Source organism: Gadus chalcogrammus, chromosome 9 (genome assembly GCF_026213295.1).
Source record: "Gadus chalcogrammus isolate NIFS_2021 chromosome 9, NIFS_Gcha_1.0, whole genome shotgun sequence".
NCBI lineage: Eukaryota > Metazoa > Chordata > Actinopteri > Gadiformes > Gadidae > Gadus > Gadus chalcogrammus.
The window spans coordinates 7,184,879-7,196,602 of record NC_079420.1 but is presented as its reverse complement, the minus strand read 5'-3'; the positions used below and the strand labels follow the sequence as shown (position 1 = coordinate 7,196,602).

Sequence of the window (11,724 nt, the reverse complement as noted above, 5' to 3'; positions counted from 1 at the left end):
GTGCTACTTTTTATAAACAACCAAGACGGCTGCTGCTGATGTGTCACATGTTTCGTTGCTCTTCCTGGTTGTATTTCTGTCCAATTGCTTCCTGAGGCATTTTGGTCGGCGGCGGTTGGTTTCGCCTCTTGGAAAATCGAAAATGAACTGAGAGGTTCCAGACTGATAGGCAGTTGCGAAGTGATCTGGTGATGTCAGGCTAGACCCAGACCTTTAGTGAGATGTGAAACGGTCTGAGCAGCAGCAGCTCAGGTGTTGGAGCCGGTCATCTGGGAATCAGAAGGTTTCTGGTTCAATCCCTGCCTCCTCCTAGCAAAGTGTCCAGAGGTGTTCCTGAGCAAGACACCTCACCCTTACTGCTCCCGAGGCGCTGGCTGTTCCCTTGCATGGTTGGCTCTGCCGCCGATGTGTGAATGGGTTACTGTGTGCCACCAATTAAATTAAATATGAAGTGGCCCAGGTTAGAAAAGCTCTATATAAATGTGTTCAATTTATGACCCTCAGTCAGTAAGTTGTCCCCTGAGGATTTGGATAAGGACTTATTTTATTTTTGTTTGAAACATCCAATATTTAGTCTGTTCTCACGTTCAAATCCTGTATTGTTAATTCCAGAGGGAGTGCAGAAGATTTTGACTCCTTGAATTCTCTGTGAATATTCCATTTTTTCCTTCTCAAACATCATGAAGAGATGTCGACCAGCGATTGAATAAAATAATTCCTAAATGCTCTTCGGGATAAACAAGTGTCAGGCGTACTCTGATCACGTATGGAACTTGAAGTACCTCATTTACATCTTATTGCATACTTTCAGAGCCAGAATACATTATAACTATATTACAGCGGTTTGGTAAAAATGCTGCGACAATTCCAGGAGCCGGAATGGACGTTCTAAATCAATTGTGACATTTAATATTCTGCTGTGGCGGTACTTAACATTTTTTGGCTTGAATGGTTTTCAGTGATTCACACGAGCATCTCTGGATTCCTCTGCCGAGAATTTTAATTCCCAAATTGAAGCCCTTCTTCAATAGTGCCAGGGATCGCTAAATATTTTAGCATTGCTCCACATGCATATGATTACAATGTCTACAACGTCCCTGTCTGTCTCTGTGGAGCGTCTTCGACGGAGAAGACAAACGCAATGCCCTCGTCCCGGTCACGCTTTGTTCATGAGCTCCCCAACATGGCTGCGGTGTACAGGTCTGTCCGCCGCTGGGAGACCTTCTGTTCGTGCAAAGGAGACAAGATTTCTTCCTGCGCTTTTCCTCCCACCAGTGGATAGACAGCGATAATATTTGCCATTATAGTCAACTTTCGATTTCCTCCCTTTTCCTTCCTTTGAAGTCGGCCCTGTTCCCGCAAGGTGTCTGCTTCCTCAGACCTGAGAGGAATACAGAGCGCCATGCAGGATCTGTGGCTCCTTGCAGCTTCCTCCAGCGCTAGCTTCATGAAAAAACTATGGCCGAGAGGAGCGAGTGGAATTCAGATGAGCCATGCAAATGTCACCGTGTACAGGCTGTCAGAGGAGGGATTTCTTGTGTGCTGGGGTCTTGCCTAAGTAGTGGGGCTGGATAATTATCTCAAGGTCGTAAATAATCTGAACTTGTTGTTTTCTAATATCCTGTTCTGATGTTTGAGGCGGTTACATGGAACATAAGCCAAGTCTTGTTTTTTTTTACTTTCCTCTGAAACAACGTTTTTTCTCGGTCCTGTCTGGTGACTTTACTTCCTGTTAAATGAGCAGCCCATGTCCAACACATATCCCCTGATTGGTCAGAGTTAAGCGCCTGGACACGCACTCTGTTTGGCTGATAACGGAGCACCTTGTCCATGCCTTCACTAACATTATTTTGCAGAGGGTTGCGTTGTCGGGCAAAAAGTGTCTGATCTTCTTTTGTTTGATGGTATGACTTTGTATGCTTTACTGGAGATATTGGGAGGAGGCTAAGCATATGACTTACTAATATCTGCTCATTCAAGCAAAACTGTAAGAATTAATTAATGAATGTGTTAAATGAATTGTGTCATATGAATCTATCCATACTTGTATATTGTCATTAGTATAATGCCATCTTGAGTTAAGCATGTAGATACTATCTCTGCTTCTAATGTACTGGAAAACATTGAACGTCTTGGCTGTAAGGCTCCAATGTGTTCCTAGAAGTCTGTAATACTAGTGCGATGATGGATTACAAGATGGGGAAACCTAAAGGAAAGTATCGAGTGGAACCAGCACAGATGCATTCTGAGCCCTCTCCTCCTCACACACAGATCGGTCCCAACAGCATCGCCGCCAGGGACGGACGGATCCGTGAAGGGGACCGCATATTACAGGTACAATTCACTCTCTCTCCGTCTCTCCATCTCTCTCTTTCCCCATATCTCTCTGTCGCTCTCTCTCTCTCTCTCTCTCTCTCTCTCTCTCTCTCTCTCACACCATCTCTCTCTCTCTCTCTCTCTCTCTCTCTCTCTCTCTCTCTCTCTCTCTCTCTCTCTCTCTCTCTCTCTCTCTCTCTCTCTCTCTCTCGCTCTCGCTCTCTCTTGCTCTCGCAAGCACACATAGTGTGCGTCTCACTCCACAGGCAGGATCTAATTGGATTCAGTCCAAAACACCCTTTCTTTACTTTGTTACAGATTCTCTCCTAATGCCGAATCCCATTCATTTTGAATGGCTGCACATTAAAGTGGGGAACCTGCCCCCAGTGTGTCTCTTAGACTGGGGGGGCGGAACAGCCACCCCCCCCCGGCTGTTTTAGTTACCGACTCAGCACCAATGGTGCTGTTTCCCTGGCTAAGAGAGGTTCTGTGCTGAGGCTCGCTGGCTGTCCCTCATGGGATGGTACAGAGGCTCGGTCTTGCTTTGGGCCCCCAGGCTATATCTGTGGGTCAGGAGCCTAAAAGGGCTGCCCAGCAAACACCCCCACAGCCACCGCCACCGTTGACCGACACCCACCAATCCACCCTATGAAGGAGGCACCAGTTCAGCCACAGCAGCTTCGTTGGTGATGGGTGGTGGGGTGGTAACCCAGTCTGGGCGCTATGAACCAGTGATTCTCCTTGGTAGGTTGAAATTAGCGTGAAGGAAGAGGGGGGGGCGGGATGCAGACTATTGTCTCTGGCAGGCGGCAAACATGTTTTTAATGAGCTCAGCACAATGCATTATGGGGGAGGAGCCAGACAGTAGTGTACAGTCCTGGGAGAGGTGTGTATTCCGTGCACACAATTATTAGATGGGAGTGTGAGTGCATGAGCTCTGTTTGGCCTGAGATAATGGACTGCCGTGGTCTAATTGTTTAGCGGTGCATGCAACTGTGTTTGTGTTTGTGTGTGTGTGTGTGTGTGTGTGTGTGTGTGTGTGTGTGTGTGTGTTTGTGTGTGTGTGTGTGTGTGTGTGTGTGTGTGTGTGTGTGTGTGTGTGTGTGTGTGTGTGTGTGTGTGTGTGTGTGTGTGTGTGTGTGTGTGTGTGTGTGTGTGTGTTCGACCGATCCGGAGCTAGGAGGAGGGATGTGTTTGTGTATCAGACCTCTACTCTGCCACTATTATCCACAAATGACAGGCCCATTACTCTGGCCAAGAGAAGATGGACGCCCCTGTCAGTGGCCAGTTAATTGTGCGGCCAGATGTATGTACACTAGGCGGTGCCCCCCCCCCCCCCCCCCCCCCCCCCCCCCCCCCCAAACCCCTGGCCTCGGTCCCGCTCATATCTGCCTCCACTTGGCGCAAGCCGTGAATAAAACACACACAGAGCACCACAGCACACGGGGAGTTACGGCGTGGAGAGTTGTATTGTGTAGTGTCAGTCCTATTGTAGCCCCATGCGTGGGAGAGAGAGTTTCTGTGTGTGTGGGTGGGGGTGGGTGTTTGTGTGCATGTGTGTGAATGTGTGGTTGGGAGTGTGTGTTTGTGTGTCAGCGTTTTTGTGTGTGCGTGCGTGTGTGTGCGGGCGTGTGTGTGCGGGCGTGTGTGTGCGGGCGTGTGTGTGCGGGCGTGTGTGTGTGTGTGTGTGTGTGAGTGTGTGTGTGTGTGTGTGGGTGTGCGCGTCCGTGTGTGTGCGTTTGCCCAGATGTGTGTCTTCGGGCGAGTTTGTGTGTGTTTGATGTCAGTCTGTGTGTGAGTGAGTGTCGTCTGTGTGAGTGCGCGTCTGCGTGTGTGCCCGTGTGTGTACGTCGGGGGCGAGCCTCCATTTATCCAATTGCATCAGCGGCGGCCGGCTAACCCCCTTCCCCCTTCGTCCCCGCTGAAGATAAACGGGCAGGACGTGCAGAACCGCGAGGAGGCGGTGGCCGTGCTGGCCAACGAGGACTGTCGGAACATCCTGCTGCTGGTGGCCAGACCCGAGCTGCAGGTGAGCCTCACTCACTTTACTCATTCCCCTTCTTTACTTGTACAGTCATGTTCTTATAATTATGTGTTTCACTCTCTCACTCTCCTCTCTCAGGGGGGTCTCAAGGGGTCTTAAGCGATGCGCCCGGTTCAAACGCAAAACCACATCCTTGAGGCTCGGATGCCCTGTGCCGTATGAATGTAATGGGAGTGATTAAAGGCGGACTGTGATGGCTGACCCTCCCCCCCTCCTCCCCGTCCCCCTCCCCCTCCTCCTCCTCCTCCTCCTCCACCACATGCACTCTACCTCCACCTCCCCCACCTCCTCCACTACCTCCACCCCCCGTCCCCACGAGTGTTCGTGACAGGCCGCCGCGGCACCTCGGCCGGCTCGGTCTTTATGTAGCGGCGTCTGTAATTGACTTCCGACGGCGTGGCTGTAAAAGCTAATGGCATGCTGATGTAGAGTGAGTCTGTGGCAGAGAGCAGGGCATCCAGTGAGGGGAGAGTAACGGGCTGCTCCTTGTTTAATAGGCCTCTCCCCCACCACCGGGGTGAGGGCTGACGTTGAGGGCGTTGGGATGGTGGGATTACGTATGATGAGAGATGGAATGGAAACCTTGTCGAATTGGAAAGAGCCACTCGTTTGACCGTGGACAACATCTGAATCCAAAAGCGAGTTTGTATCTGATGGAGAAAGAAAGTTGTATTTGTGTTTATTTTTACTTTTCCATGAGTTCTCCTACCTGACTAGGGAGCCTATGTATATCGGCATTTCGAATGAGCTACATGATAAACTATCCCCCCTAAAAATGTATTGTATATGCTACCAGTGTTATTAAAACCGCCCATATCTTGCGCTCACTTTAATAATAATCTCTCTCCCTCTGTCTCTGTCTCTCTCTCTCTCTCTCTCTCTCTCTCTCTCTCTCTCTCTCTCTCTCTCTCTCTCTCTCTCCCTCCCTCTCTCTCTCTCTCTCTGTCTCTGTCTCTGTCTCTGTCTCTGTCTCTCTCTCTCTCTCTCTCTCTCTCTCTCTCTCTCTCTCTCTCTCTCTCTCTCTCTCTCTCTCCCCCCCCTCCTCCCCCTAGCTGGAGGAGGCCTGGCTGGATGATGAACACAGTGAGTTCCTGGAGCAGCTGAAGATGGAGATGTTGGAGGAGCAGCAGAGGGAGGAGCTGGAGCTTGCTGCCCTCCAGGAGGTGAACCAGCCGGTCAGTCTCTCCACCCCAGTGTACAACAGTGTACGATGTCCTCCACCAGCGTGGAGCCTCTTCCTCCGTCGTCAGAGAGGTCCTAAGGTGTTAAAGAAGCAGAGTTTAGGGGTCACTGGTCTGACCTTCTGCTCTGTCCCAGACAGGTGTGGAGGAGAAAGTCCAGCGGGTGTCTCAGACACTATTCACATTTTATAGTGTGAAAACAACCCCTTTATATGATCTACACATGATCTACTTACTATTTGCTAGATGCTATTAACAAAAGCGACTTACACTGAATTGGAGTTTGGTATGCTGGATGCATCGCCCAGGTGAAGTTCACAGGGGGATTGAGCCCAGTGCCTTTTGGCTGGGAGTTGAACACCATGGCCACTGCCCTGTCCTGCACACCCCCCCCCCCCGTCCCCCGTCCCCCGTCCCCCCGTCCCCCGCCACCCCTTCCCCTACCCATCCCAATCCAAATTCCACAAACTTTACTTTTTGACACATTCAACCGGATTCCTCCACGTGAACAAATAAATATGTTGCTTGTAATCATCCATTGCATTCATTTGAATGATGATGAACAGCATTCCTTTCCCTTGAATCAATCTCATTCAGACTGCTGTCAAAACCGGGGGAGTAAACTCTTTCCATAACCCCGTATAAATATTAATGCATCGAGATTCACGGTTCCATTGAAAATCCCAAACATTGCTAATCGTGATTCAAATTCGTTTTTTGTTGTTGAAATTACCATAATGTAAAGTCCATGTAAATGTGTGTTCAAACGAAAAGTTCGAGCGGGAGGGAGACGATATCCCCTGACGTTCCCAGAGCTCTGTCCCATAGCGGTACACAAGAGCGCTCGGATCCCTGCAGGAGCATCCGGAATAGGGCAGAACTCACAAACAGCGTGTGATGTGCTGTGTCCTCATTTGGAAAACCACAAGCACGCACTTCAGAAGCACCGCGCAAAATAAATAAACAAACCAAAAGTTTTCCAGCAACAAAACTTTTATGTTATTTTTTTTTGGTGTGTTTTTTTATGTTTTGATCTTCTTTTCGATGTTTCCCCGCCGGTGCAAAAGCATCAAGGTGCCCTTGAGCAAGGCCATCCAAACCCCTAAATGCCTCTGTCAGGTTGTTACCTTTCAGTGTTGTTACCTTGCATCACCGACGCTGTCGTCTTCTTAAGTGAACGTGTGTGTGTGCGCCTGGGGTGGATGTGCCAGTGTAAATAACTGTCGAGTTGATGTCCCGACACGACTGTAAAGCACTCGGACCGACGCCGGAGGAGGGAGTGGCTGATGTGAGCCGTAAAAAAAAACTGTGCAGCGTATTCTCTGGTTTGAATGGGAGTGCTGAGCTTCGGCGAGGATAAAAACAGAATTAAACCTGAATCACGAGAGGCGTGCCTGCCTCTGTCTCAGTCTACTGTACGAGCCGTTCCCTTGGGGGTAGGAGGCTTCTCCTCAAAGTCAAAGCAGAGCCCGCGTGCAGTGTGTCTATTTCTGTTGTTGAAATAGCACGAAAACAGATTTACCTCAGGCGCACCAATATATGATGTCTACAACAGCGTATTGAAATAGTTTGGGTTTTGATGGTAAGAAAATAACGAGAAACCAGGTTAAATAAGTGGAGAAATTGGGAATTATACAGTTTGAATTACTTCGCTTCAAGGCCAATATGAAGTGCCACCATATACATTAGAACAAATGGGATTCGAAATACAATGTTATCGCAGTGATCAAATATGAAAAAAAGCCCATTTAAATGCAAAGTACATTTTGCCCTCTCTCTCTCTCCCTCTTTCTCTCTGTATATCTCTCTCAGTCTCTGTCTCGTTCTCTTGAGACACGCTCTGGGATTTATACCTACTAGTTTTTCTTGCAACCAGTGTCTCACAAATTTAACTTTCTGCAGGGCCTTGATTTGCATCATACTGGATTGCACCAAGTTAAATTACATGGGAAAAAAAGGGCCCAGGCCCAACACGTATTGCATTGCATTTGGTATCGTCTCTGTCTGAGAAGCAGACACTCCAAGGTTATATACTGAATCAACTAATATTCTACATGGCACGATCAAGTCCTCAGTCAAGTCTAAGTAAGGGATAATCACCGAGAGGCAGGGCAATAAACAGTTTGACGTGCCAGGCTCGTGGACGGCTTACCTTCCACGAACCGGGCATATCAAACTATTTATTGCGCTGCCTTGAGGTGATTATCCCGTTTATTCTTCTTCTTGCTTGCCAACATAATAAAACAATTCAAATACTTTAATAATTTTACTTTTTCTTGTTCGTGTTGCATGCTTATTAAATGTATACTCTGTTTGAGTTCATCTCCCTCAAAAAGTAGTCCCCTTTCATTAAGATCGATCAAACGAAATGGTAAACGGTGAAATGAAACGGGTACCATGTGCCTTGTCTTTTGCTTTTGTCATTCCGTCGTCCTCCTCGCTTTTTAACCAGTCCTCAAATGTCTTCCCTACTCCTCTCTATGGATTTCCGACACATTTTAGAAACTTTTTTAAAAAAGGTTTATTTTTACAATGGACCTCATGTTTGAAACTTTCGGCGTATTGATCTACTATTTGATGAAGCTGTGCTCGGTCAGCAAAAGTGCAACCGACAAGTCAGTGGGCAACCTTCCGGGTTAATGCCCTCCTCCCAGCCAATCAGAATCAAGCATTGTTAAACAAAGTAGAATAATCATCTATATTTTAGTCTAGTTTATACTTTCGAATGCAACCAAATTGACTGAAAAACATTGGTATAACAACCATATTTAAATGGATTCAGTTAGTACATCTGCCTTTCCCGGGCCTGTCATTTAATCGAAACATATCTCATACTCTGCAGTAGCACACCTTCTGATAAACATTTTAAATATCAATATTTTTACATAAACCCCCATCCCTCACTATGGAACAAAAATCAGACCTCAAAAAATCCAAACATGCAAATGACCTCAAACTTCCTGCAGTAGAAGCATTTCCCCAACCCTGTGATCTGTGTCCCCTCCGCGCTGCCGCGGCCGTGTAGGAAGCAGACTACAACCTGGCCAGCTGCTCCGCCCTCCCCGGCGACAAGGCGGGCGGGGCGCGCCTCAAGCGGAGCCCCGGCGAGAGCTCGGAGCACGACGTGCTGGCTCACATCCAGCGGCGGCTCTCCCAGTGCCTGAGGGACAACCGCGGCGGCGCCGACGACGCCGACGACGGCCACGGGGAGCAGCGGGAGCCCCTGGTGGAGGACAACCGGGAGGGAGACCGCTTCCAGCAGCTGCTGGAGCTCAAGTGCCAGATCCGCAACAGCGGCGAGTACGACCTGTTCTACAGCCGCCGCAGCACCATCGAGGTCAGCCTGGCGGAGCAGGGCGGGGTGCAGCGGGAGCTGCGCATGCTCAACGACGAGCTGCGCAGCATCGAGCTGGAGTGCCAGAACATCATGCAGGCGCACAAGCTCCGGCAGGGCCCGCAGGGGGGCACGCGGTCCGAGGGCGGCTCCCCGCTCCACCACCACAACAACAACAAGGAGCACAGCCTGCGCCGCGGCCACGCCCACACCAAGGGCAAGGTGGCGGGCGGGCCGGGCGGCCGGCTGGAGAAGTCGGACAAGGACAGCTCCAGCGCCTACAACACGGCGGAGAGCTCCAGGAGCACGCCCCTGGCCATGGACCGCTCCCCGGAGCACTCGCTGCAGCGGATGGTCAGCCTGACCAACCAGAGGAACCTGCGCGGCAGCAGCAGCCTGGCGGCGGGCAGCTCCCTCAGCCCCAGCCCCGGGCCCAGCCCCAGCCCCGGGCCCTTCTACCCCCGGGCGGCGGGGGGGGGGCCGGCGGCCAAGAGCAGCAGCCCCGACCACAGCAACCCCTCCGAGTCGGACCACACCACCCAGGCGGAGGACGAGAGGCGGGGGGGCCAGGCCAAGGCCAGCGGCTCGCAGATCCCGTACTTCTCGCCGTCCCACAGCTCGCAGCAGAGGCAGGCGGCGGTGATCCCGGCGCACGCGCGCCACTACCAGAGCTACATGCAGCTCATCCAGCAGCGCTCGGCCGTGGAGTACGCCCAGAGCCAGCTCAGCCTGCTCAGCGTGTGCAAGGAGCCCCAGCGGCCCAGCGACGCGCCGCACATGGAGTGGAAGGTGAAGATCCGCAGCGACGGCACACGCTACATCACCAAGAGGCCCGTGAGGGACAAGATCCTGCGGGAGCGCGCGCTGAAGATCAAGGAGGAGCGCAGCGGCGGGATGACCACGGACGACGACGCCATGAGCGAGATGAAGATGGGGAGGTACTGGAGCAAGGAGGAGCGCAAGCAGCACCTGGTGCGGGCCAAGGAGCAGCGGCGGCGGCGGGAGTTCATGCAGAGGAGCCGCCTGGAGAGCCTGAAGGAGAACCCTCAGAGCAGCGGGGAGGGACGCAGCAAGGAGGTGAGCATCATCGAGCTCAGCCACAAGAAGATGATGAAGAAGCGCAACAAGAAGATCCTGGACAACTGGATGACCATACAGGAGCTGATGATCCACGGCACCAAGGCGCCCGAGGGAGCCCAGGTGCACAACGCCTTCCTCTCGGTCACCACTGTATAAAGGATAGACAAACACACACACACACACACACACACACACACACACACACACAGACGTACGCGACAGAGAAATCCACTCAGTCTACCCCATGCGGTATGATTATACTTGCCTCGTTCAATGTGGCGTTTTTATGAGGACCATAGGAATATTTTTCACACTTTGTAACCCATAGATCATTTTGTAAGCAAATTCTCAATGGTGTCATGGTATATTCTTTGGGTTCTCCGGGCATTGCTGTATTTTGTTCATGTTGCTCTTCCAGAAATCGTTTTTCTATGAAATTATGGTACTGTAATCAATTTTCTCGGTTTACTCTGTGTATGGTACCCTTTTGGCTATTGGTTGATTTATTACGTTTAAATCCGCAAACAGTCCCTTAAATGTCTTTAAGTGCAAACGAAACCAGCCAATCATTGTGTCCTTCGGTTTGCTTGTGACCCTATATGAGCGTTTTACTCGATCTTGCGATAGACGACTCTGTTTATTTGACTCGATGGCAGTCAAAGGGTTTACATTGCATCACTGCAGTGCTGTAATCAGGAAGGAAAATATAAAGTCCATATCATTAGTTGAACTTGTACAATGGTTATTCTTCTGCTTTTCCCATTTTATTTAAAATATGCCACACTTACCACATGGTTGTTATTTATGAGTGGCTTTTGGATCAACTGTTACATGGTGTGACATGTCTATTTAGATCCCCATACTAATACGGTAATAACGAGTGTATTCATGCACCGTAAACCACATCCCGGAGTGAAGGAGCCACAAGGAGTTTGAGCAGAAAATATTGAAAGAGTATCAGTCTACTACCACGGAAGATCCAACTGCAAACGGTAGGAATCAAGCAGAACATCATTTGTTTTTCATATGAGTGTTTCACTTTAATACTGCCAACTGTATCACTGTACTGTATCTGTTCTTGTTCAAAATTTTTCATACAATTCTTACAAACCAGACACCAAATATTTTCAAGTAGTTGGGACATTTCTATGAAGAAAAAAAGTGGCTATCTCTCTTTACAACGATACTCTTCATACATTTTTACGATTATCTTGTACGATTCAGTTCTACAGATTTTTAAGCGACAAAATGGTTTTACCCCCAAATGACCGCTAAGACTTCTGAGTACTGTCGAAGACACAGGTTCTGCTGCTGATCAACTCTCTGTGAATGGAAGACCAGGTCGGTTTACTACTTACTTATTTTGCTTTTATCTACAGCGACTTACAGTGAACCCAGATACAGTTCATTAAGGGAGCAGGTTGTGGGTAAGGCAAAATCTCACTCCAGGATTGCTACAGTTAAACATGAACCGTTATTTGGATGTTAACACCTTAAACTGCATTGACTGCGTTACAAAAATCTCACCTCTAAGTCCAAAAGACATATCATGATGGCACAGAACTCCATGGATTTCTGACAATAGAGTACTGCAACTTTTCCCAGGTATGAATCTCTTTTTGTTTCATGGCATTTAATCTAAATATATTTTATACTCCGTAACAAAGGACCTTCTCATAACCTTTTTACATATCAGTATTTTTACATATTTTTTTACTCTCCATATTTGACAACTTTACTCAGCATAGCCTTAACAGTTGAAACTGAAC

The 11,724-nt window shown here is 49.3% G+C and overlaps 1 protein-coding gene across 1 annotated transcript; it reads left to right on the top strand.

Annotated features, from left to right (window-relative positions):
* The first annotated feature begins 2,184 nt into the window (after positions 1-2,184).
* Positions 2,185-10,111, top strand: LOC130389086 (PDZ domain-containing RING finger protein 4-like). The gene is made up of 6 exons (XM_056598750.1): positions 2,185-2,334; positions 4,244-4,345; positions 5,413-5,523; positions 8,139-8,156; positions 8,567-9,012; positions 9,064-10,111. The coding sequence occupies exons 1-6, from the start codon at positions 2,185-2,187 to the stop codon at positions 10,109-10,111; spliced, it is 1,875 nt and encodes a 624-aa protein (XP_056454725.1).
* The last annotated feature ends 1,613 nt before the right edge of the window (positions 10,112-11,724 follow it).